The 26,718-nt window shown below is 42.1% G+C and overlaps 1 protein-coding gene across 28 annotated transcripts in view; it reads left to right on the top strand.

The window, feature by feature from the left end:
* trdn (triadin) overlaps nucleotides 1-19,439 on the top strand; it is a 60,270-nt gene extending 40,831 nt beyond the window's left edge. For 21 of the 28 annotated variants that reach the window (XM_080832806.1, XM_080832819.1, XM_080832818.1 and 18 more), the window contains 16 exons: nucleotides 502-543; nucleotides 2,524-2,574; nucleotides 2,916-2,969; nucleotides 3,286-3,333; nucleotides 4,105-4,170; nucleotides 4,699-4,734; nucleotides 4,921-4,968; nucleotides 5,055-5,090; nucleotides 5,188-5,232; nucleotides 6,233-6,271; nucleotides 7,913-7,987; nucleotides 10,638-10,673; nucleotides 12,560-12,604; nucleotides 13,010-13,039; nucleotides 14,875-14,919; nucleotides 16,291-19,439. In XM_080832806.1, coding sequence (XP_080688932.1) covers nucleotides 502-543; nucleotides 2,524-2,574; nucleotides 2,916-2,969; nucleotides 3,286-3,333; nucleotides 4,105-4,170; nucleotides 4,699-4,734; nucleotides 4,921-4,968; nucleotides 5,055-5,090; nucleotides 5,188-5,232; nucleotides 6,233-6,271; nucleotides 7,913-7,987; nucleotides 10,638-10,673; nucleotides 12,560-12,604; nucleotides 13,010-13,039; nucleotides 14,875-14,919; nucleotides 16,291-16,457 — 863 coding nt within the window. In that variant the 3' untranslated portion in view covers nucleotides 16,458-19,439. The remainder of the gene's footprint in view (nucleotides 1-501; nucleotides 544-2,523; nucleotides 2,575-2,915; nucleotides 2,970-3,285; nucleotides 3,334-4,104; nucleotides 4,171-4,698; nucleotides 4,735-4,920; nucleotides 4,969-5,054; nucleotides 5,091-5,187; nucleotides 5,233-6,232; nucleotides 6,272-7,912; nucleotides 7,988-10,637; nucleotides 10,674-12,559; nucleotides 12,605-13,009; nucleotides 13,040-14,874; nucleotides 14,920-16,290) is intronic. The other 7 variants (XM_080832820.1, XM_080832810.1, XM_080832825.1 and 4 more) reach the window with 7 other exon arrangements.
* Nucleotides 19,440-26,718: the final 7,279 nt, after the last annotated feature.

The following is a 26,718-nucleotide window of genomic DNA, read 5'->3' as shown; positions in this document are numbered from 1 at the left end:
GAATAAGTTACAATTACAAATATGATTCATTTTGTGTGTGGAAGTGGAAGAAAAATGCACACATGGAACATTCATATCACATACAAACAGATATTGATGCATAGTTAACAACAGTTAACTTTCTTGTCAGGATAGACATAATTTTAAAATTGTGGTAATTTATATTGCATGGATGTTATGGCTGTTATGATTATACATATAATTTAACTGTAATGATAATTATGATAAATTACAATGTTATAATGTATAATCACATAAAATTTGACCAAAACAATTATATTTCTTCAAGAAAGTTCTTAAAACTAGACCAGAATGCATCTTTGTACACTGTACAATCCACATAGTCTATAGCTGATCGCCAAACACAATACATTGTCACGAGGCACAGCCTATGAATCATCAGTTTGGGGTAAAATGGTTCTTTAGAACATATGTGTGATGCAGCAGGTTCTCTAAAACACATAAAAGGAAACACATTTACCGTGATAAACTCTTCCATAGAATCAAAATCCAAGAAAGAAGACATGGTGTCCACCAATGAAGGTATGCATACTCTTTTTTGTGTGTGTGTGGAGATTTCATAACCACTGTCTTGTATGTAGTTGCCCAATGGTCAAAATGTTGGGTCACGTATGTAACATCGGTTCTCTGAGAAGAACACGAAACGTCACTTTTGGATGGGATATACCCCCTTTCTGATGTGTGTTCCTGAAAATCTTCCACAGCCTTCTACAATGCCTGAATGCCTGAGTGGCTGAGTGTGCTATCTGTCACAGAGCATCCCCTCTGCGTATATAACACCGTGCACAGCGCACTCTTGTCCTCTCACGGACTTGAAGCCTATTCAAGTGGACAGTGAGGCAAAGGAAGGAGACATCTCCTTCAGAGAGTTGAGGTTACATACCAAACCCAATGGTCTCTTTCAGTGGAAGCACTTCAACTTCATCTTGAGATACAGTATGTATACCAGCACGTCTCACTGGACACTGCTGTGGATTTGAAGTGGCAATCCGGTTTGTACTTATACCACATGTGACCCAGCTCACTCAATTTAAAAACTGGTCTGCCGAGACGCAGACAATATGGAACGGGTTACAGGCGTACTTGTTCTGTCTTAATTGTAGGAATAGCCAAAGGTATTCCCTTATGCCCAGCTAGCTGCCTGGCACACATCATGTACAGAACTCCTTTCCATATTACCCACAATGCTGCTACACACTGAGTGGAATGCGCACACAACCCAGCTGGAGGAGCTGTATTCTCTGCCCCTATGTCAGACATATCGCTTAACCAATCCAGTGTGCCAGTCTCTGCTTTGATAGAGCATGACCCAGAGCTTGAGCTACAAACAAACAAGCCTCAGCTCAGCGTGAGAATAGAGAGAGTGCCATCAGTGTAATGACGCAGGGTAATGACAAGTCCTCACCGGGTACACGGTCTGGAGCCTCTGCTCTTCCTTTGGAGAGATAGGAGGAATAACCATAGCAGGCAACTCAAAACCTTCCGTTAATAAACAATTCCGTTCAGTGGCTAGGCTACCAGTTTCCAGTTCTCAGGTGGTCTCTGCGTATCGGCAGATCCCATGGATCAAACTTTGTCCAGCACTGACTGGAGAAGTGCGAGAGGGTAAAAGGCATATTACAGTATGCAAGGCCACTAATGGGCTAATGCATTGGTCCCTAATGTGGGATATTCGTTCATAATTGAAAAGAGAGTTGTCACATGCACTGTCCCAAAGTAATGGTAAGAAGTGCTTCAGGGCAAGATACACTGGCAGCAGTTCTAGCACATTGATATGAAGATGCTTCTGCACTCTTTTTCAAAGATTGTTCACTGGACTCCCCTCACAAATACCACCCCAGCCATGAAGTGAGGCATCTGTCAACTAAACTTGTGTGCGTGGAACCTAAGGGCACACCGCATCTCAATACACTCAGATCTCTCCATGATGACAGAGCTCCCTAACATTTTGGTGACACAGCCAGTAGCCCGTTCCAATCCTTGCCATCATGGCATCCCCCGAGCTTTCAGGTAGTAGTTTTCTGAGAATACAATTAGTACAGAATTCAATATTATAGGAACGTTAGCTAGCCAGCTAATGCAACTGCAGTGTAGCTAGCTAGATGGAATAATATGACTCCAGATACAATCAAACCTGCTGGAGGACAGCTCCTTCAGGGGCTGCTGATAACTGAAAACCAGTTCCAGAAACACTGCAAGGAACTCAAAGTCATTCGTTACACTCTCGCACTCGCTATCAAGAAGGCTCTCTGACTTTCCTGTGGATAGCACACTGAAAGGAGATGAGAGGCTGAGACTGTACTGTGAATGGTGTTATATACACGGAGGCGATACACCGTGACAGACAACTCACTCAGCCGTTCAGGTGTTGGTTGAAGAAGGTTTTCAGGATTGCACACCGTAAAAGGATGTATCCCATACGGTGATGTTGAAAGATCTTCGATTGAAAGAGAACAGAGTTTCTTGTCAAAATATATTTTCATATATATTTCACCTCCACAGAGAAACCTGAAGAATCAAAACCAGCTGACGTGGCTCTGCCTCCAACTGAAGGTAAAACAGCTTTTACCAGAGAGATTGAGTAACATTGGAATATTACCTTGAAGGAGATGATAGGCTGCCGTGATAAAACTCATTCACAGGGGACTACCATGAGACATTATATCTGCTCTTTCATCTGGGATTAAAAAAACACATGCTGCCTGACTGACTGAGCAGTCTGTTTACACCAAGAAGAGAGTGATTCTTGAGCAGCAGAATCACTGTTACTGCAGTTTTATCTTTCAGTTACTTTAGGAATCAAAATGAGGAAATAGTTGTATTTGTCGGTTCATTTTGTTGATGCCATTGTGTTAATGATGGGGTGAATATCTGACAATCGATGTGATTATCAGCTGCTCCATGCCGACCAACACCAGTCTACTGCCCATCGCCTCCAGGCTGGTATGGTGAGTACAACAACTGGTTATCTATTCAAGGAAAACTCCACTTAACCAGTACAGCCAGCCATGGATGGCTGGTGTAATACTATGTTTGCTTTGAAGTACATCGCAGTTAGACAAACACTAAAACTATTTAAACCCCAATGCCATATCCTATGCATAAATATACATTGCTGTAATGTGATAGTTCAAACTTCATCTTACCCACAAAAAAACACTTTTCAATGTGATTGTATAGTTTCAATTGTTATAGTTTTAATGAAAGTAATGTGTATCACTTGCATCTGTCTCACTTACAACATGACCATAATTTATGTTGCAGTGCATCATATAGTCACAGACAATCCAAAGCCACCGGAAATGGGCCCAGGTATTTCGTCTGAGCGTGAAATTGAAGTGGGGTCTTTAATTGCTAGTATTGACACTACTAGACAACAGGCTACTGCTGCTTTGTCTCAGTATAGGTCCAGCAGGCTTACTCAAAGCTTAACACTCTCACTCTCACTGTGTGCTCTGTGCTACGCTCTCTACACAAAATTGGAAGGCAGCCCATGTTAAACTTTAGTTGAGGTAGATGAGGGCCATAGGCATTATTTTTCACTTGCATATTCCCCCCCCCCCCCCCAAAAAAAAAAAATAATAATAAATAAATGAGAAATAAGAGAGTCCTAGATTAACTTCTTTCTTCCTAGATTTTTACTGCTTTTTGATGTCTCCCTCCTGATATTTCGCTTCAAGGTCATTTTCCCCCTGGTTGGGTTGAAAGAGTCTGGATCAGCGTTTGCATTTGATCACTTAATTATTCATTGCTGAACTTCTCCGTTTTGGAGCGAGGCGTGGACACTGCCTCTGATGTCCAGTTAGGCAGAGATTTAGATTTTTCTGACCACTCTGCCTGCATTTTACGTGACCTGAGAAAAAATGTAATACATACGGATGAATTTACATGACCCAGATTCACTCAACCAAATCAGGGGTAAAGAGACCCACATCTTTGTCTACTTTATGCTTTGCTGCTTGCTCCTCAGGTTGTGTCTTTGTATATGTGAATGGGTCTTTCTCTCTTCTCTAATTTTCTAATAATTTTTTACAGGGATGACAGTGTAATATAGTGATAAAACAATTGCATATCTCTTTTCAGTACCTCAGGTTCCTGTTTTGACAACAGTGTATCCAACTGCTCCACCTTTATACCCTGCTGAAACAGGTAGTTAATTTCATTCAGCCCCAGTAACTTAAACTGATCAGGACCTATTAGTTACACATAATAAGTAAGATTTCCAATACTTCATCTGCCAAAAAAAAAAGGCCACAGTAACACACACACACACACACACACACTCACACACACACACACACACACACACACACACACACACACACACACACACACACACACACACACACACACACACACACACACACACACACACACACACACACACACACACACACACACACACACACTAGCTGTGCCTGGTCAGGACCTATTCATATGGAAATTAAAATAATAACAGAGAGTGCCAGAACATTTTGGATGTTTGTTGAACTATCATGGATTCTTGAAGTTGGATACAAACATGACTTATACTTGATTTGTGGATAAACAGAAGGGTGTACACTAATTTCTTTTGATTGTGCAGTTTATTCTGCACTAAGCTCTGACAGGTCAGAATTTCTGCACTTCTGTGATAATTAGCTACATTGTCATTAACAATTCATTACGCCCTATCAGAAGCAGCTGAAAAAGAGAAGACAGAAGAGACAAAAGGTAATTACTACACAGAATAGTGAGAATGCATGGTACGTATCTGTTCAGACATAAGGTTAAAGTGTTACTTGTTAACAGGCTTATTCACTTGAACCATGACATCTGCGTTATTCCTTAGAGGTATATGTTCAGCATTAATAAATCACATTATACATTGTCTAACGGTGCATATTTGCCATTTCTCAGCACCTGCAGCCAAGGGAGATGTGGACGAAGTTTGCATTGTGAGGAGTGGTAAGATGGACCAGATATAAAAACACATTTTCAAAATTCCATTTCCAGAAAACTGTTATGTTAATAGTTTCCTTTCCTCATCTCAGAGCTACAAGACCTGAAAGAGAAGGCCAAAAAGACAGGTAATTATTGGTCAGTAATTATACTACCATGTCTGTATACAATGCACTTGTATATGTTATAGAGCTCAATTATTCCTTTCATTTTGCACCACTTCAGAAACTGTGGAGGCCCAAGGAAAACCTAAGACCACTGCTAAAAAAGGTAAAATGGGTTACTAATAACCAGAGGAGATTAAATATGTAATGACATATTTAATGAAGGGGCACAAGGTGCATCCTAATGTGTGTGAATACATTTATATTTATGTAGCGTTGTGTATTAACATTCCATCCGTGTGAATTTTCCTTTGATCTAGAGTCTGTAAGTCAGGCTTTACATTCTCCCAGGGGGCAACCTTTACATTCAGTTGCTTCCTTATCACACCTGGTTCTTCTGAAGTCCCCGTGGCTCAACTAGTGGAACACGTTCCAACAGCACCACCCAGGTCACGGGTGCATTCCCTATAGAACCCAGATAAATGTAAACCCTTCATGTTCTGTTCACCTCTAATAAAAGCTCCTGCTAAATTAATTCATGGTAAATAATATAGTTGTGTAAAACGAATATAGTTCAGATACTGTTAGACATTGAAGGTGTGAGGTTCTCCAGCCTCATGTGTAGTAATGTGTAGGGCTCCAACCATGCTCTGAGGACCAATATTATGGGCAGCTCTCTCCTGTTGGTCTGTGTTTAAAAATATCCTGATCTGTTAAATACACAAGGCCAGTGGTAAAAATTGTGTCTCTCAATAGCCGATCTGTAGTAAATTCTGCCATGTAATTGCTGTTCATTATCTGTCCTTTCAGCGCCTAGGTGTCCAAAGACAAGGCCAAGTCTGCAACTGTTAAAAAAGGCGCAGTAATTAAAGCAGGAACTTGTGCTGACGTGGAGATTGCAGTATTATGCAATTATAATAACACAGTCAGGAACAGAGATTCAGGCTTTATTCAACAGTCCAGAACATAAATGGCAAAGACACAAATGTCATAATGCTTTGCAGTATTCAGACCACCACCATACTTTACGCATATTAAGGTTTTATTTCGTTTTATTTTATTCAGATGTTTTGTCTTGAAATGCAAATGTACCCACCACCTCAGTGACTCATATTTGGTCTCCATTTCTTGATTTCTCCTGCTACCTCACCTCCGCCCTCCCTCAGAGTCTGCATCTTCCAAAAAGAAGCCGGTGAAGAAAGAAGGTATTCCACCTCCAGAATACTCCTGTCTTCACTCTGAATCAATTAAGGCTCCTTTCTTAGCCTCACAAAATCTGACAGAGCAAAGTCTAACCTCAACCCATACCCAATGATTTTAAAGGATGAAATACGTAAAGATCTATCTGTCTATCCATCTCTCTTGCTCACTCGCTCTATTTCCCTGTGTTTATATATCTCTGTTTATGCAGTATAGATGGATATAGAATAGATAGACAGACAAATACATTGCAACAATGCAAAACAATTTCACATTATTCGGTTACATCAAGTTTTCAATATATTTATGTCAGCAAAAAGTACAGATACAGTACTGTGCAAAAGTTTTAGGCAGGTGTAAAAAAAATGCTGTAAACTAAGAATGCTTTCAAAAATGGAAGTGTTAACAGTTTATTTTCATCAATTCTTCATAAATTAACAAAATGCAGTGAAGGAACAGAAGAAAATTCTACATTAAATCAATATTTGGTGTGACCACCCTTTGCCTTCAAAATAGCATCAATTCTTCCAGATACACTTGCGCACAGTTTTTGAAGGAACTAGGCTGGTAAATTGTTCCAAACATCTTGGAGAACTAACCACAGATCTTCTGTGGATGTAGGCTTCCTAAAATTCTTCTGTCTCTTCATGTAAACCCAGACAGACTCGATGATGTAGAGATCAGGGCTCTGTGGGGGTCATACCATCACTTGCAGGACTTTCTGTTCTTCTTTAAGCTGAAGATAGTTGTTAATGACATTGGCTGTATGTTTGGGGTTATGGTCCTGCTGCAGAATACATTTGGTGCCAATCATACGCCTCCCTGATGGTATTGCATGATGGATTAGTATCTGCCTGTATTTCTCAGCATTGAAGACACCATTCATCCTGACCAAATCTCCAACTCCACTTGCAGAAATGCAGCCCCAAACTGGAAAGGAACCTCTACCATGCTTCACTGTTGCCTGCAGACTCTCATTATTGTACCTCTCTCCAGCCCTTCGGCGAACAAACTGCCTTCTTCTACAGCCAAATATTTCTAATTTTGACTCATCAGTCCAGAGCACCTTCTGCCATGTTTCTGCACCCCAGTTTCTATGTTTTCGTGCTTAGTTCAGTCACTTGGCCTTGTTTCCTTGTCGGGGTAAAGCTTTTTGGCTGCAACTCTTCCATGAAGACCACTTCTGGCCAGACTTCCCCGGACAGTAAATGTCTGTACCTGGGTGCCACTGGTTTCTGCCAGTTCTGAGCTGATGCCACTGCTTGAAATCTTCCGATTTCGAAGGTAAATAAGCTTGATGTGTTTTTCATCAGCTGCATTAAGTTTCCTTGGCTGACCACTGCGTCTACGATCCTCTACGTCTTCTTCAAAAGAGCTTGAACTGCACATTTTGAAACCCTTGTCTGCTTTGAAATCTTTGTCTGGGAGAGACCCTGCTGATGCTGTATAACTACGTTGTGTCATGTTGCTGTGCTCAGTCTTACCATTTAAATGGATTCAAAATAAACATTTATTGTTTACATTTTTCAAAGCATTCTTAGTTCATAGCATTTTTTCACACCTGCCTAAAACTTTTGCACAGTACTGTACATTTTGTCAGTGTAGGCTTCAATGAAATGAACAAACACAATGTTTGTGTTATATAGGCCTGACTATAGTCCCAGCGACTGTCGCAGAAGCCACTCCCAAAGAGAAGCTCAGACCGAGCCCAGCGCAAAAAGGTGAGAAAGCAGGGCTCTGTGATGAGGAAATATTCATATATACAGTGCCTGTATGCATGTTTACGTTGCGTTAAGTAACATGAAAATGTCCATCTAACTAGTAGTTCACTGAGCACTTACAAGGTACAGTTTCATTGTGCATTCCTGCTTCTGTCACCACTCACAACACCACAACAGATTTCAGCCAGGAACACAGCATTTGGTGACTCTTTTTGTTCCTCCCTCAAAGCCAAACCAGAAGTCAAATCTGTAGACAAAAAAGGTCAGCGTGACTCCCAAAAGCTCCCCACTTACCCGTGTGTCATACATAAAAAAGCTTGCATAACACACGCGTGTCCATGCAACCACATTCCCTTGCACCCATTCTGTGGCTTTGGACCCAAAGACCCCCACCCTGACACACATTACCATCACAGATTCTTCAGCAGGGATAATAAAGTGTCCCTCAGAGTCATTATCAAGATGACACTCTGTGAATAAGGAGGGCCCTATCAGGGTCAGCTGTGAAGAGGTTTGTGAAAAAACCCTCTAGCCCTGTCCTATATACCACATACCACTTCATCAGAGACAAAGGTCCCATTCCGATTTAGACTACTACACAGAATGCAAGCTTATTGGGGTGGTGCGTCATACCTCAGTAGGACATCACGGGCCTGGCGGGTGTTTGCAGTGGCGGAAGGAGCAGGGTGGTGTTTGTCCTCTGTGCGTCTTTGGCACTCTGACAGTAAAAAGGTGCCAGAGGATGAAAACTGATGTTTAGCGATGAGTTGTCAATGTTAGCAAGCACTGTAGGATGCTCACACAGTCTGTATAGGTAGAGAGTCGACATTGACATGTTTATTTAAACTTGCATTCGTATTTGCACATATGATTCTCTCTCTCTTTATGTCTCTTATACACACACACATATATACTCATATCAAACCATACAAGGCTAGCTTCAGCTAATGGAGACAGACACATTTGTGTTTTACACCTTATGAATTTCCAAAAGCTAAATTGCATCCCATTATGAATCGACAATTGCCAGTGGACATGCTATGAAGGTGCCCAATTGCATGTGAATCATTCAAGCGTAATCATCAATTTGGCGTTATCACATCTGCTGTTGAAAACAACATGTCAATTACACAAAGCAGCATTTTTTTCCCCCTCGGTTCAATCAATTTTTGTGTTATTGTTATTGAATTCCCTGGCAATCCATGTGGTTTCATTGTCACGGCATTTCAATTCAATCATGACCAGGCTGGCCAAACAGGAGGCAGATTACAGTTTGTGGTGTTCCTGTGTCGTATTTGCCCTTTACGCCTTTGTTCCATTTGACTCCGCTATTATGTCTTCTGTCAAACCACACATTACCGTGGCAACAGCCTAGGCGAAAAGCCTGCCATTCGCTCAAGTCCATCTCACAGTGCTGTACCCTGTCAAATCAACAGTTTTGATGAGTGCAGGGTGGAAAACAATAATAATAGTGTAGTAAAAAAAACACTGTTCCTACCTTACACTTAATGTGTTTGCAACTGAGTACTTATATAGGCCTTAAGAAATACATAATGTTATCTTCCCAAGTGCACATTGCTACTCCCCTATCCTGAAGCAAACACTAACCTCAAATACTTCCTATATTGTGGTTATTATTTAGGTATTAAGTTAAAGACAATTTCTTTAGATTGTGTCTAAAACAGCTCCAATTCACCAGCTGTATTGGTGTCAACTCTATTCACTTTAACAAGTTGGTTGTTGAGGCCTTATGAGCCCCCAGTCGTAACACTCATTACACCAACAATCACGATTTGAATGAAAGTTATCACTTCTAGGATGTAACCCATCTTCAAAAATAGTTTAGGGGAAGGCCATGGTAGAATGGGGATGCCTATCAAGAAAAAAGGTGAGGGTTATCTTGCTTCTGCAAGGCCTTCCTTAGGTCCAAGAATCCTTTGCTGACTGAATATTCACAGATGCCGTGCTCATGGATGGTCTGGTTGGATATGTCAGTGTCATAGGGCTCAATTTTTTCAGCTTAGTGTGCTTTCCTGGCGATGAATAGTTTCTGAAAATGAGCAGTGTGTTGCCATGGCAATTGCTTTGTGAAGTAACGTCTGGTCTCGTGCATGCATTTGTGCTGATACACCGCCTCACAGGATTGCTTTTCTCAGATGACAAAATCTGGTGGACGGCAGTTACAGTAACTGCTTCTATCGGCTCACTGGACTGCCCCTCCCCCATATACAAAGTATCAACTTCATAATTGCACTCAGATGATGCAATACATGGGCCTTGTTCTGTGCTGAGAATGCAGGGGATGAATGTGACATGGCATGGGTTCATATTATGGCAGGCAAAATATCTAAGAATTGTCAGGACAAAGAGCGATAATGACATGTCATTGTCATGCGACTGACATGTCATATGTCTACTGTAATGACTAATGCTAAGATATGACATGTCTTTGACAAGGTTATTTCAATCTTGTGATGGAGGGTCCAAGTAGTGGTCAACGGAATCATCATGTCATTGCGTGAAACCTGGCTGCTAAGTTGAATCCGCATTGCGTCTCTGGCCATGACATTTACAGTAAAAATGCCTGCCTGCCTAACCAGCTTCTCTCTGTCTCTCTCTCTATCTCTTCCATGTCTGTTCACACATGAAGAAGACAAAGTGAAAGAGGAGCGGCCCACCGCCGAGAGTGAGTGATTACGCCTGGCTGCCATTTCCATTTTATCACGTTGACATTTCACACTGCGTGTGTTTGCGAGAACAATGAGTAGAATACATTATGTACTTGTCCGACCACGGTTCGTGCAGTTTGCTTGAGACAGTAAGATCAATTCATACTGTATGGTGGCAGTCCACAGGGCAGTCCATGTACCGTAGATTATGATGTGTCGGTTCCAATTAAAGACACAGCTAAACACGCTAAGCCCTTTGATTGGCGTCACTGTCTGTTCTTGGCAACTGACAATAACATGACTATCTTCGTCAAACTTTCATGCATTTAGTAGGAATGAGATGAGGAAAGCCACTCATAGAAGAGGCTGTCTCATCTTGTAGTGGTGATCTAATCTCCTCTAATGTTTTCTCTGGCAAAGGAATGTTCCGGGCTTTTAGATTAGGTGCCAGCCGCCATTTCCCAATTTACCATCACAAAGGCTAGCAGAAAGAGCTTGCAGATAATGAAGTGTGCCATGGAGTGGGAGAAAGAGGGAAAGAAAGAGAGAGAAAAGAGAGGGGGAGAAGGAGGCTGTGTGTAATGCGTCTATATCAGAGGCTGGGCGGGGACTGACTTGTAATCAATACCACTGAAACAAATGGCTCAATTTAATTAATGACCCCTGGCCAAGGAGTGCCATTGGTCAATAAGGCTCTGGCACAGTACTTAGGCATTTGTTGGTGTTTGCCTTTCATATTTGATCAGTTTCTCCCTTTTGCAATGGCCTAGCGTGTATGGGGAGGGGGGGGGAACGGGAACGTGGAGACGGTTGATCCATCTATCCAAATGGTCGATGCCTCACACTGTCTGAACGGTAACGGTGTAACAGTAACGGAGTGCTGAGTGGAAATGACAAGCAACTGCCACAAAATCGGCACGGCGCGTTTCACCCTCCGCTGGCTCGCTCACATCTCGTAAAAGTCAAGACAGCCGAGACAACCTAATGGGGCTAACAGTGTCTACACGAACCGCCCGTGCATGTAGGTCCATTCTCACAAACACACACACACACACACACACACACACATACACACACACAAACACTAGCTAGCTGGGTCTTGAGGAGACTCTTGGCCTGATGAGTTAATGTTGGGGCTCTCCTTTGTAGTCTGTTTGTGGCGGTTTAGAAAAGAAAAGTGTTCCGGTAACAAAGAGCCGGAGGCCTGCCAAAGGGGGAGAGTAAATGACCACCATTCATCACAGATGCTAATGCTGCAACGACCGCTTGTCTTAACAAATGAGGGACAAATGAGATGTGATAATTGATTAAACATTGCTCACATCGCTTGATTTATTTATCTATTACTACTGTGCTCTTTTTATTCCCACCACGTGCTTGAATTCTTAAGCATTTACACACATTGCAGTTTTGTTGTGTTGCCCTCATAAGATAGATGTAAAAATTCAAACCTGACACAGGAAAAACGCATGAATGGAGTGTAACTGAAGGGTGACACGAGGAGGGCAAACATAATCGATAACAGCGTCACAGTTGCAGTAAGAGAAACACCTTTGTAATGATAGCCTAGAAGTTCAGCAATTCAATGGAAACGTTCCCTATTTTAGCTTATAACAAATGTTATACTGCACTGCTGATTAGATGCCTGAGAAAACATTGTCATCTCATTCTCATTTAAGCATCGAATGACAACAGGAAATTGGATCTGTCAAGTAACGCAACTTTTAAATAAAGGCCATGTGGAATTTCACTACCCTCTGACAGGGGTGAATCAATTTCAGGCATTTAGCGGGCACGGGGAAAGTGCAATCAAGGAGGTGTTAATGTGTAGACAGGTGAAAAAGAAAGTGTATCGCAGGCTCCAGGTCTTATGACAGAACGTTTCTCACCCTCTCCTCAACAGGTAAACCCGACATAGAGGAGAAGGCAGAAGCTAAAGAGGCACCAAGTAAGTAGAGTGTACCTTTTAAAAACATAGCCCTTGCCCATTGTCTGCGCTTGACATCCAGGTGTAAAGTGTGTGCATTCACGGTGCAAAAAGAAAAGCAGATGAAACATTACCTACACGGATATGAATGTGCCTTAAAAGTCTTAAAAGGGAGTAGTTGTGGGGGGAATCATTGTTTTCTTGCCCACATGTGATGTGTGTTTAGATTTCATATAATATGAGGATAACTTCTTATTATGCCATTACATAATTAGAAACCACACCTCTGGACAGTGCTCTCACCTTCATTGTAGTGTGTGCTTTCCATCATCTGTGGCTTTATGTAAATAACTCTCTCACAGTGGTGCAACATAACGTGCCTACTTGATGCACGTGTGTGAACAACCCGTTTAATTTTGTTTTCAGAAAAAGACGTCAATGTGTCTGCCCCCGCGAGTGAGTAGCATGTGTTTACAGTCTGTCAGGGGGTGATGAGTTGTGACTTTGGGGAGGGAGGGGGGTGTTGAAGACCTGGCTGGTTAAGGGCTGCTGTGTTGGCTGTCTGATTGATGTGTTCAGCTCTTGTTAAACATGCACTTGTAAGCCTGGTGTTCTGCTTTACTTGTGGGGATTCTCATTCTGCACTCTGTGAGAACCAACTTCCCAGCTTCCTAGAAAATAATATGTATATATTATAATAATATATAATTAGTCTAAAATGAGAGAATGTGTAGAAATGAGAGAAAATGAGGAAGATTCAAGAAATTAATAATAAATAAAAATACCGGTATGTTATTATTAAGATAAGATAGTTGTGTGTAAAACTGTTATTAGTGGGGTTTTATACAATTGTTATCACATATAGAATACAAAAAACTCATTATGTATAATTTTGCACAGAGGCATTCATTATTAGCATTAATTCATGTTGTAATAATTTCAAACCTTGTCTGAGGCTGCAGTACACAAAATTACATCTGTAATAGCCTTAAAAACACTGTGATAACAGTACATTATCAAGAGAAAATATATGTATAATGACTGTAGATGTCTTTAAAAGCCTGACCAAAGTTGTAACAAATATGCCATTTCTAGAGAAACGGACAAAGGGCTCTAAAACTCCAAGTTCACGCAGGTACCTTCATTACTCCACTGGTTGTTTAAACAATTAACATTTCTGTTAATGCCTATAAACTATATCCTTCAACTAGAAGTCAGTAAGCTGTTCTGAAGCTGCTGCTGATTCCTCGTACATGGATATTTATCAGATCCATTGAGTGTATGGGTGTTACTGAAGTGTTACTGAATTCCATACAGGCTGTGGAGGCACAGCTCAAGCCAGTGCATGATTGACATTTTGAGTACACCAGTGGAGTGACAGTATCTCCTTTTCATTAATAGCTTTAGACCCGCCTTTCTCATTCTACTCCCCCCTTACCACCCCCCCCCACCCCCCATCCTGTTTGCCTACCCTCACAGGCCACAGCTGGTATAGGATTTATCCCCCCTCCCCAGTCCCCACCCCACAATAAAAAAAAATCACGTCGTGCAACACCATGCCTTGATGCCTTGCATGCTATTAGTGTTTTCTGCTGAGACTGATCCTGCCCTCTCCCTGATTACTTAACGTCCATGCTAAAGCTTTAGTAACAACACGGGTGTTGTGAGTTTAACGGCCAGTGCTACTGCCAGCTTGTATTACTGCTGCTCTTAGAAGAGTGGCTTTAATCTCTTGATCAGCGGTATGTGTTTCTGTAACCCAGCAAGACAGCCTCACTGCCTGGATGTATTGAGTAACTGCAGTATATGTGTCTACTGTATTTGTTCACACAGATGCTGCAGACTTAGATTACATAATAGCATGTGTATTTTATGACTGATTGGCCCTTTTAAAAAATGATTATTATTTTCTCCCCCACCATCTAGATGTATATATACTGATTGTAGGTGTTTTTGTGTAATGTCACAGCGAAATGGCTGGACGGTTAGCATTTTCACCATCGTTTTGGTCTACATCCATCAAAGAATCCTTTGAAGGTCACCTGTTTCATTGAAATTCCCCCCCATATATCCAGGGGATTACCAGACTCCCTAGTCTGATGTGTGCGGGGGGAAAAACATCTAGTGCTTTTCCCCCCTAATGTCACTGCTCCACCATTCTCCACAGTGGCAGTGAGTTTGTAGGAGATCCACTTTCCCTCCTTGTGTGTCAATCATGGGCAGGCTGCATGTTACATTGTAATGCTGCTCTCTGTGTTATTACTAATGTCCTCCTTCACTACCTTCACCAGAAGAGCCTGAGACCACTCAGAGTGGAGAAGAGCAGAAGAAGCCAGGTAAGAACTGCTGCCGCGACCTATTTGTGTTTACAAAGGAAAGATAGCTAACAAATCTCTTTCAAAGAGAAACCAGTAATGGGGTTCAAGATACTCTTTTTAGAAATCTAAATCTCTCCTGGAAACAGGAAAAGAGCCTTTTCCTAATCTGTTTCTAAAGATGAGAGAGCACTTTAAAAGCCATTTCTGTATTTTCTTTTTCATTCAATAGAAAAAGTGGTCGTTCATAGCCTTGCTTTATGTAGTTGAATTTAAATGTAATGAAGACATTACAGTACTCAATAGGACTCTTGAAGTGTACCCTTTGTACAAATGTAGCGCCCCAATGCCCGTACGATGGGCATGACACTTTAAATTTACTACATTTTAACTTAGGGGTCCCTATGTTATTTTAAACAATTAACTACACTATATGTGTGTTAACCTATATGGTTTTGTTTTAGGTTTTGTAGTGTTAAATAAATGAACTAGCTTAAGCAGTCCTTAATGAAACTAAATTACTAGTATAATATATCAAGAATATATCAATATTAAAGTATAATATATCAAGTACAAAATGTTTACTGTATACAATTTTAAATTAAATTACAACAGAGTTTTTAAAATAAAATGTTTCTTTCTTACCCTTGAAATTAAATGACCTTTGTTCACTGAAAACAACGGATTTCAAACAAATAAGGCACCAATTGCACCATTAAACTCAAATGCACAAACCAAGGGTAGCTCACCTCTAAAATGAGCCAATATAAATGTCCTATGCTGTGCCAGCTTAACCTAAAATTACCCCCAGCGCTGCAGGCCTGTTCGTTGTTTGGGTGTGGTGTGACCATAAACGAAAAGGCTGCTTGCTCAAAAGTAATCCAAAAGGTGAACCCTTTACGTTGAGAGGTTGGAGGATTGGAAAGAAAGGAGAGTCCTGTGTGTGAAAGCGTGCATGGAGCCCCGTTCCCTGGTCGACCTGTTCATGCTGGCGTCACTTCTTTCTGTGCATCCGTCTTGTCCAAACGAACGGCAAAGAAAGGCTCGAGGACTATGAGCTAAAATAGCTCACAGGCTAGGTGTCACGTCATTATCAAAACAACCAATAAAGTAACAGAAACTACGTTTTTAAATACAAATTCCATAAAGAAAATAAAAGGAAAATAGAGCAAAAGGCTACACAAATACACACTGGCTGATAATTACAGGGCCCTTTGCACTTCAGCACACTATACTGTAGGATACATTGCTATTCGATACATCTACACATCTGAATTTCCATAACGTCAGTTAAAGGGATCTTTTCAATGTTCTCCCTAACCTATGTTCTTAACACATCCTGCTTTGTCTCACTCAGTAATAATTCAGTAATTACCGCACTTTGGCACACAGGCAAGATCCCCTACTTCCAGTGTGTGGTGTACGGCGGCAAATCCAAACCATCCCCTTGGCGTTCCACCGGTCCAAACATGACCCCAGCCATGACCACAGCCATGAGAGCGGCCATGGAGCAGAGGGCCTCTCTCATGGAGGCCAGAGCCAGGGCTGCAGGCCAGTAGGAACCACATCCACCATCACCCTTCACCTCAAGCCCTGGAACTTTTCTACTCCATACTAACAGGCGGCACTGCTCCTCTGCACATCTCCACACTGACTGTGTGTCCTGACAAAGGCTGGTTTCTGCCAGTGGGTTCTCTTATACTCTGATCTCGATCAAAATACAATATAAGGGACTTATCGGAGGGTGGAGAGTGGAATGATTATATACGTGATGTTTCAATTCCTCTATTCAAGAGTCGAAAAAATTCAGAGTCTTTATTGGCACTGGCTTTGGTGTATTTATTTATTTAAACTTTGTCACAGACATGGCTGTCAGATTTTGCACCAACCAGTGTTACAATCATCCCACCTAGCTGTATATAAAGGGATGTAAAAAAGGAAATATTGCAAACCAGTTAAGGTATTTTTCATATTCATTTAGATTTTCAATGAAGCATTTCTCTTTTTGAATAGTACAGATTGTGAATGCACTGTCATAATGTATATAACATGCACAAATCTTAATATATCAACTGGCCGTTTACATTTGTATTAACTTTACACTAAATTGTAGCCGAGGACTGTGAGTTGAATTGAAAGTTAATAGACTTTCATGTTTGATAGTTTGGCAATAAGCATTGTATCACTTTTTCTCACACACACACACACACACACACACACACACACACACACACACACACACACACACACACACACACACACACACACACACACACACACACACACACACACACACACACACACACACACACACACACACACACACACACACACACACTCACTCACTCACTCACTCACTCACTCACTCACTCACTCACTCACTAACTCACTCACTCACACACACACGCAGAGTTCTTGGCTCCCATCCATTGCTTAGCTCCACTGGTAATGGGATTATGTAAAGTGTGTCTGTGTGTGTTTCAGCTCTGATATGACACAGGCAGCCCAGCTGCTTGCATCTGGACTAAGGCAAGAAGTCCCATTTTAGCCTCGCTCCCTGGTTGACACAGATTTCACTGCCATACTTTTCAACAATTTAAAGTGCTCAAACGGCCCTCTGCTTGATTTGGGACTAATAGAAGATTAAATTAGACAGGACATTATTAAAAACGGCCTATATAATGGCCCATACCTTTGAAAGCACAGGACAGAGAATACGAATGAGAGGAACCTATCTGTAAATCTAAATTACATGTCCCAAGAAAAGCCAGGGCACTGTTCATTTCCTTGCATATTTCCTTTGTTTTGTCCTCTGCTTTGAATGTGTTCCTTCCCCCACAGAGACACACACACACACGCACACACACAGACACACAAACACACATCAATCTGCCTTAAGGCATGCGAGCTGGTGTCTGCTTTTTTGTGCACCAAAGCTTCAAATGAAAGTGAGGGTGTTTTTGTGTTTGAAAACAGAGATGCCTTCACGGCTAAACTGAAAACGAGCCCTCTCTCAGTCCAAAGAAACACTGCAGCAGACTTGAGAGAGGTGAAGACCTATGGGTGCCTATGCGCTCTTTTGACCAAGTCTGAGAGACAGTGTTGGTGCAATCCAAACCAGCACCATTTCTGTCTTGTTTGTGAAACTACTTATTTATTTGCACATTGCTACACGCTATTTGTATGTGGCAAATGTGTCTTGTGATATGTGATGTCCTCACTTATCAGTTTTGTCTTATTCAAAATCGTCCGACCTGAGGTGACAATCAGTCGAGACAATTACTGAACTACCACTGGACCTAAACACTCAAGGGAGCCAAATGGCTTTACTTGCTAAGAAACCTACACCACAGCCGCTCTTGAGCATGGTTTAGTTCGTTTTATTTTTCCCTCTTTTTCCCTCCTTACCAGATGGCTGTAGAGATATAACAAGATTGTATATTTGTATCTGTTCTTTTTTTCCCTTATTCTCTGGAACCTTCTGTTGCCTGCCTGCCTGTCTGCGCGCCCGTGTGAGCCTGTGCGTCTGTGTGAGTGCCGTGTGCTGGGACAGACAGCTGCAGCAGCCTGACAGGCGACTAGGAAGTAGGCCAGGGAAGTAATCTGACTTTGAAGTTACAGAATGGGCAACTTCCTTTCCCTACCCAACCCCATATCGGTCCCCCCTCAACCCACACCACCCCCTCAGCTTGGAAGGAAGAGGGGGACGTCAGATGTACTGTGTCGTGTGATGCCTCCATGCGCACTGCACAGCATGCGTTCGCAAACGGAGCTAATAATAATTTATGCTAATTTATAACCGCACTGAAAATTACGTGAGGGAGGGTGATCGTGATTATTTCATGTGACTGTTCTACGGTACCTAATAGATGTCAGCTTGTGCCTGGCGCTTGTTTGTCTTTACTTTAGACTCTCAAGGAGAATAACCTGTATGCCTGTCTTCAGAAATGAAGGACAGCTCTATGATGTTATGAGTTGAGAAAGATGGACCTTATGTTTACATGACTCTGGATGGATGTCTTGGCATCTGTTAATATGGGTCGATAAACACTCTTTAAACACTCTTTGTTCTATTTGGAAAGCATTGCAATCTACGAGGGATTGCATTGTCATTCAGGATGCCTTTCAGAAAAGACACTTTTTAATGATGTTGACGGTCTTTTAGCTGTACAGTATGCATTGTTGGTTGTTTTGCATGGTGCATACTTTCAGATTTTCTTTGTGAGCACATCCACAGGATTTAGTTTGACATTGATGTTGCTAGATGTGTCTACACTGATATGATGGAATGATTTCACTGGCTAGCTTGAAGCAATAAGGAATAAACTGTCATGTCATTTGCTAGCTGTTAGAAATTACCCTTTATTATTCTATATGAACTGAATGAAACAGTCTGATTGATTGACCACAACAGTTAATGAGTTTCAGATAATAACTTAAGTTACCAATCTTCCTGAAGTTGAAATATTCGATCGCATTTTATCCCCTTATTAGTTATTACAGGCCTGTGACTAATAAAGAAAATATACTAGAAATCTTCAGACCAACTTATCATTACTTGTGTTAAATGTTACAAGCACAGCATCAAATTGAAATATAAAAACGCTTGATTGGTGTACTGAGTACTGAATGGTTGGTAAAATATGTAGTACCCACAATAATGCATTACGAACACATCTGTTAGTGTATTATGAGCGTATTGCCTTTGATCTACATGCATGACTGAATGGCTCACGATGGCTCCCAATAAAAGGTTCCCATGAATCCCCAAACACAGGTGACTTTGGGCCAAGGGCTACATTATTTTGGACTAAGGGCTAAGTGAGTTGAATATCAGATAACAAAGCACAGACTATATACATTTTTGAATGTATACAGTCTTTAACCAGATTGCATGCATTATGTTTCCGTCAGATAGTTTCTGTTTTGAGTGATGTATTTCTGACAAACTATAGGGATCTGATAGAGGGTCGTGATGGTCCATTTAGTTTGAAAATATGTATCTGTTTATGTCATTTATGGCATCAAAAAATGACTAATCTGGCCTTGAGTGTCACCAAAGCTATATGAACCTTAGCTATTGCCATTTGATTTCCTCAAAAAAAGACTGGGAGTGCAATACAAAAATGCATACCTTTTCATAGTACCTGATTGATCTCACCATTCAGCTGATTTTACAAGCCGCTGTTTGCAAAAACCTCACTCTTTCCACTATCTTGCCTAAAAGGGACAGAAATTGGAGACACTTGGTGTCCGGGGGTACAGTTGGTACAGGAAGAGACTGACATTAATGACGGTAAAGTAGGGCTGCCATGGGGAAAAAGGTGCACATCCTGCAGTGCACTGGGGAGTGCATTTTGTAATGGGATTAATCAGAAGAGCTCCATCTTTAATGTCCATGGAGGATTAAAGCGGCATTAAGTGGCTTTTTCTTTCATTGCATGCAGTGGTTAAGTGGGGATTTAGCGACGGACTTATGTTTTAAATGAATATTTCCTCAGCCAATCATCTCCTTACTTTGGTTACCATGTGCAGAACTGATGTTGTCAAGTTCTGGTAAAATCTGCTTTGAAAATGTTGATGAATTTGATGAATGTTTGTTTGTTTTTTTCCCTCAGCGCTGTCACTGCACTGGTTTTTAAATTGATTACATCTTGAGATGTTTGCACAAAACAGTTGTTAATTCAGCAATATGAGTAAAGAGCACAAATGTTTCAACACAAAAGGTGTCTGTGTGTTTTTTCCCCAATGCAAAGCACACTTTGAACATAAACACTTGCTTCTTTGACCCGAGGCCTATTTTACACATTGCAGATTGACCTTATGTTTGTTCAAAGCCTTGAGTATACTATACAGCAACCCAGTGTCATCACAAACAATAATGCGTTCTCAGACCTCCTTGCTATAGTGTCTTCACAAAGCTAATAACTAACACTATGCACTTCTAAAATAAATAGGTTATATATCATCACACAACCCTAAACCTCACCTAACCTCACCTACTGTGTATGTATTTTGTAACAACATGATAACAAATATATTTGCTTATTGATTGAACATGAACTGCACCGTACACAGTACCTCAGGACACAAGTCATACCACAATAAAACTACTTACTATGCTACTTACTATGTTCTGTCATTGTACAGTATGGTAGAGGTTTCTCTCCACATGATGCTAAATGCTAGCATTAGCACAGTGAGGGCTTAAACCAGCTGCTGTATTACTGTCACTGCTGCAGAGGGATAATCACTCTTGACATTTTTATTGCTTGGCTTTGCCCTTGTGATGGTGCAGCTGACCCCACACGCCACACATCTAACAATAACCGATGCAGCACCGCCATTCCCTGCCTGGTTTAAGCTGCCCATTAGGATCGGAGGCATGCTGTTAATATGCATTGTTGTTTTGTTTCTCTGTTTCTCAAAAAAAGCTGTAAGCAAAGTGCCAGGGGCATGCGTGATTGGCGGCTTGTTTTGTATATAAAATGGAGAGAGAGCCATTTGGAAGGTGCACTGAAGTGCAGCTATAGTTTTCTCAAGAGAGTGACCTTAAGGAAACTTGAGCATATGGCGGGCCGGCCGACCGCCACTTCTTTTCCCCAATCCCCCCCTCAAAAAAGAAAAAGAGAAACAAGGGCGGTTGCTGCTCACAGGAAGGTGTTTTGAGGGACAAAATCTTGCCAAAATTTGCTGACCTCAAAGTTTCTCTTTCAGTCCCCCATGAAAGTCACAGCAGCGGAGTCTGGCCATCTTGGGATAGTGTCCGGCCGTAGTGTCCGGCCGTCGTGTCTGTGTCGGCTTTTGGTTGAAGGAATTTGTTCTCAATTCAGTCTCTTATAAATTGTTTACCTTACCTGCAGTATGCTACATCCATAAATAAAAAAAAAACCCTTGAGCAATAAATGTCAACCCTTTGACAGTTGCTGCATTAATGCATATCAGCAAGCATCCCCCTCTACCATATTAGCAATTACCATAGCAAAATGTATTATATAATCATTAAAGAGATGCATTTCATATGTTCTGTAGTTAATATGTTCAGTATAACACATTGCACAATAGTCATTGCATGCATCGTCCATATAATGTCCCTCATGTTAAACCAACCAAACCAGAACAGTAGGCATTTGGGTAGGGTTCCACATCCATCTTGCATTAACACACAGTTTTGACAAACAGCCCTGCCACATGGAGCACATCTACAGTATGCTACTGCATGAACAACCCTGTGTCATGTTCCTCTCCCTGTCTCCCTCTCTCTGCCACGCACGAGATGAAAGGGAAGAAGCGCACTATTTTAAGAGGAATTGTCCATGGCTCTGCGGGGCAAGAACAAATATTAAGTGCTTACGTGTTCCAGAGAGCGAGAGCCACTGGTGCCCTGCCGGACATGAAGGAAGAGGGAAGGAGAGAGTGGCTGTAAAAAGGAGCTGAAGAAGAAACGAGTGAGACATAGAAAATGGAGGAGGACAAGTGAGAGAAAACTGAAATGAGAGGGAAAGAGACATAGGGAAAAAGGCAGAGAAGAGAGAATGACATAGAGAAAGTGATCCAGTGACCCAAATAATGAAAGAAGGTAGAGCTTTCAGAAGCCCTCACAACCAAAAAGAGACTTCAGCATGCATGAGTGTGTGTTATAAAGAGCAAGAACAATTGATTGAGAGAGAGAGAATGAGTAATTAGACATTGTGTAATGATCACAGGTGAGACCCAAGTCCAGAGTGTTCTTTAAAGTTTACTTCAACAGGAGTCAGAGGGGAATCCAAACAGGGTAACGCAAGAAGACAGAATCCAAGTCAAATACGGCAAAGGAAATACAGAGGCAGACATCACCAGTATAACACGAGTCCAAGCTCAAGGTCAAAGACAAGGCAAGGTCATAGATCAAAGAATCCAACACAGTGACATTTAGCAAAGGCTCAGAGGGGTTGACACGGAAGCAATACCTCACAATGAGACAGAGCACAGAGTCTTCAAAAAGCCTTCGGACAATTAGCAAACAGTCTACTGGGGCTATAACTCAGGTGATGCAGGACAGGGTGGGGGGCCTGGCTGATGTTGTTGACGTGGATGACACAGTTGAGAATACTGGGTGTTACAAGATGAGAGAGATGAGAGAAAGAGAAAGAGAGAGAGAGAGAGAGAGAGAGAGAGAGAGAGAGAGAGAGAGAGAAAAAAGATTGAATGAGATCAGATGAGAGAGAGGCAGACAGAGAGAGGGAGCGAGCGTGAGTCGCCCGATCAGCTGATGAGCAGAAGTGGGTCAGCCAGAGCACTAAATTAGTGCAGCGTGGTTCACACTCGCCTCTGCGGCAGCTCCACATAAATAATACACACACAGGCACCAGCACTGGGATTGGAGCGCCTGGTGCCTTACCACCAGAGGATGCTGGGAATGACAACATTGGCCAGCACTGCGTGATGGATGCAGGCAGAGAGGCACACTTGATATCACAGATTACACATAAATTCACACACACACATACACACATACACATAGTCTTGCATGTACCACACACACATATGTGACAAAAACACATCAAGAAGATGTCTGTGCTTTGTCCAGGGAATGATCAATAGAGAACAGCCACATGCTCATTACCACTGCTATGATAAATGAAAAATCCATTTGTAATTATAAATAAGGTTCGCTCTGCCATTTTTTACCTCCATAAAACCAGGTAATTGTCACAGACAAGACAGTCTGTATTGTAACTGTATGCACACTCACAAACACACATACATATGGAAATAGAAGTCTTCAAACAGGTAAATAGGAAGAGGCATGCTATCTTACAAGCGTCGTTTCTAGCTTTCTTTTATTACATTCTCAGGGAAACAGTGTGCCAGACTGACTGATGTACCACACAGGCAGGGTCTCGCTGTGGATTGGATCACATGTACTGGGTCTGCTGAATCTCTACGGTCCCAATGGAGTACAAGGAGACAGCTATAAAAAAGACAGTCAGTAGAACTGTGAGTTCTCCTCAGAGAAACCGAAAACAGAGATGAGGATTGCATAAAACAAACATATACATTCAATACAAATACACAAAAATTTGTTTGAAGAAATGGCTAAGAGTACTTAAAATTGAGACAGAAAAGTGAATAAATGTACCAGCTCCTGTCTCCCATATGAGGCAATACAGCACCACACAGTTTTTGTAAGCTTCATTCAGCTGGATGTTTGCCTGAAGACAATAGCCAATAGATTTATTTTCAGAAATCAGAACAGTTTCTATCCATCTCTAAAAAGCCCACCAAGAATGAATTAAAGAGTACATCTAAAAAGGAAAGTTAAATGTTGTTAAAGGAGAACTTTGGTGTCATAGTATTAGATTTCTCTCTAGTTTCAAACGTAAATGCGTATTGTAATGTAATGTAATGTAATGTAATGTATTAAGTGGATGGGTCAAATATGGAATTTTGAAAGATCTGAATGCTGTGACCTCATCAGTGATGTAGCATGTGAGAGTAGAATGTTCAAAGTAGAATGCTCAAAGTAGAATGCGCGAAGTAGAATGTTGATGTTCAACAGCACTTTTCTCAAACCACAGAGAAACTGCAACACTGCTTTCATTTGCTCTGAGATATTGCTCATTTCGACTTACAGGATGGCGACGAATTTTGAGTATAATTTTGTGAATTATTCACAAAGTCTACAAAATGGCTTCCACGACAAGGAAGGTATAGAGTGATCTTTCATTTTTTTTTAAACTGTCAAATTTCCTTGTTTTACTTCAGGAGTTTTAATTTTATAACTTATCTCTTTAGATGGCACCTATCAGCCACTTTCCCTGCTGACCACCAAGTTCCCCTCTTTTCACTGCCGAGAAGTCTCCAAGGCCATCTCTCCCTCACAGAGGGCAGACAGGGAGGCCATGAAGAGAGAGGCCCAGAGGCAGAGAGAGGAGGCAGCAAGGATCACCAGAAAGGGCCTGGACTGCAATGTGCAAAATGGCTTCCATTACAAGCAAGGTATAGTGTGATCCTTAATTTCTTGAAAAACAAATGTAAAATGTCCTTGTTTTACTTGGGAGGTTTTTAATTTGATAACTTATCTCTTTAGATGGCACCAGTCAGCCACTTTCTCTGCTGACCACCAACTTCCCCTCTTTCCTCTGCCGAGAAGTCTCCAAGCCCATCTCTCCCTCACAGAGGGCAGAGAGGGAGGCTATGAAGAGAGAGGCCCAGAGGCAGAGAGAGGAGGCTGCAAAGGTCAACAAGAAGGGCCTGGACTGCAGTGTGCTTGCTGACCGTATCCATCTTCCCATTATGTGCCATCTTGAGCCACAGTTAACCACGCCAAAGGAAGATCTGGTGGCCCAAGGAACTAACTTTGGCCTAAGCAAAGCTAGCACCCATTGGCAGTATCCAGATCAGATAAGCTCTCCTAACACTCTGGTGAATGAAGACCTTCCGGATACTTCAGTGGCACCACCCTCTTTTCACTGCCAGGAAATCTCTGAGCCCATCTCACTCTCACAGAGAGCAGAGAGGGAGGCTATGAAGAGAGAGGCCCAGAGGCAGAGAGAGGAGGCAGCAAGGGTCTCCAGAAAGGGCCTGGACTGCAATGTGCAAAATGGCTTCCATTACAAGCAAGGTATAGTGTGATCCTTCATTTCTTGAAAAACAAATGTAAAATGGCCTTGTTTTACTTGGGAGGTTTTTAATTTGATAACTTATCTCTTTAGATGGCACCAGTCAGCCACTTTCTCTGCTGACCACCAACTTCCCCTCTTTCCTCTGCCGAGAAGTCTCCAAGCCCATCTCTCCCTCACAGAGGGCAGAGAGGGAGGTTATGAAGAGAGAGGCCCAGAGGCAGAGAGAGGAGGCAGCAAGGGTCTCCAGAGAGGGCCTGGACTGCAGTGTGCAAAATGGTTTCCATTACCAGCAAGGTAAAGTGTGATCCTTCATTCCTGAAAAAAAAAACTGTAAAATGTCCTTGTTTTACTGGAGAGGTTTTTCATTTTATAATTTATCTCTTTAGATGGCACCAGTCAGCCACTTTCTCCGCTGACCACCAAGTTCCACTCTTTCCTCTGCCGAGAAGTCTCCAAGGCCATCTCTCCCTCACAGAGGGCAGAGAGGGAGGCTATGAAGAGAGAGGAGGCCGCAAGGGTCACCAAGAAGGGCCTGGACTGCAGTGTGCTTGCTTACCGTTTCCATCTTCCTGTAATGTGGCATCTTGAGCTTCAGTTTACCACACCAAAGGAAGATCTGGTGGCCCAAGGAACTTACTCGGGCCAAAGCAAAGCTAGCACCCACTCGCAGCATCCAGATCCAATTAGCTCTCCTTACATCCTGGTGGACGAAGACCTTCCGGCTTCTTTGGTAGCACCCCACTCTTTTCACTGCCAGGAAATCTCTGAGCCCATCTCACTCTCACAGGGAGCAGAGAGGGAGGCCATGAAGAGAGAGGCCCAGAGGCAGAGAGAGGAGGCAGCAAGGGTCTCCAGAAAGGTCCTGGACTGCAGTGTGCAAAATGGCTTCCATTACCAGCAAGGTATAGTGTGATCCTTAATTACTTGAAAAACAAATGTAAAATGTTCTTGTTTTACATGAGAGGTTTTTAACCTATAACTTTTCTCTTAGATGGCACCAGTCAGCAACTATTCCTGCTGAGCACCAAGTCCCCCTCTTTCCACTGCCGAGAAGTCTCCAAGCCCATCTCTCCCTCACAGAGAGCAGAGAGGGAGGTCATGAAGAGAGAGGCCCAGAGGCAGAGAGAGGAGGCAGCAAGGGTCACCAAGAAGGGCCTTGACTGCAGTGTGCTTCCTGACTGCATACATCTTCCTGTAATGTGGCCTTTTGAGC

The sequence above is a fragment of the Sprattus sprattus genome, assembly GCF_963457725.1.
Source record: "Sprattus sprattus genome assembly, chromosome: 2".
Classification (NCBI taxonomy): Eukaryota; Metazoa; Chordata; class Actinopteri; order Clupeiformes; family Clupeidae; genus Sprattus; species Sprattus sprattus.
The sequence above is the reverse complement of the archived record's forward strand: the minus strand, read 5'-3'. Positions and strand labels throughout refer to the sequence as shown.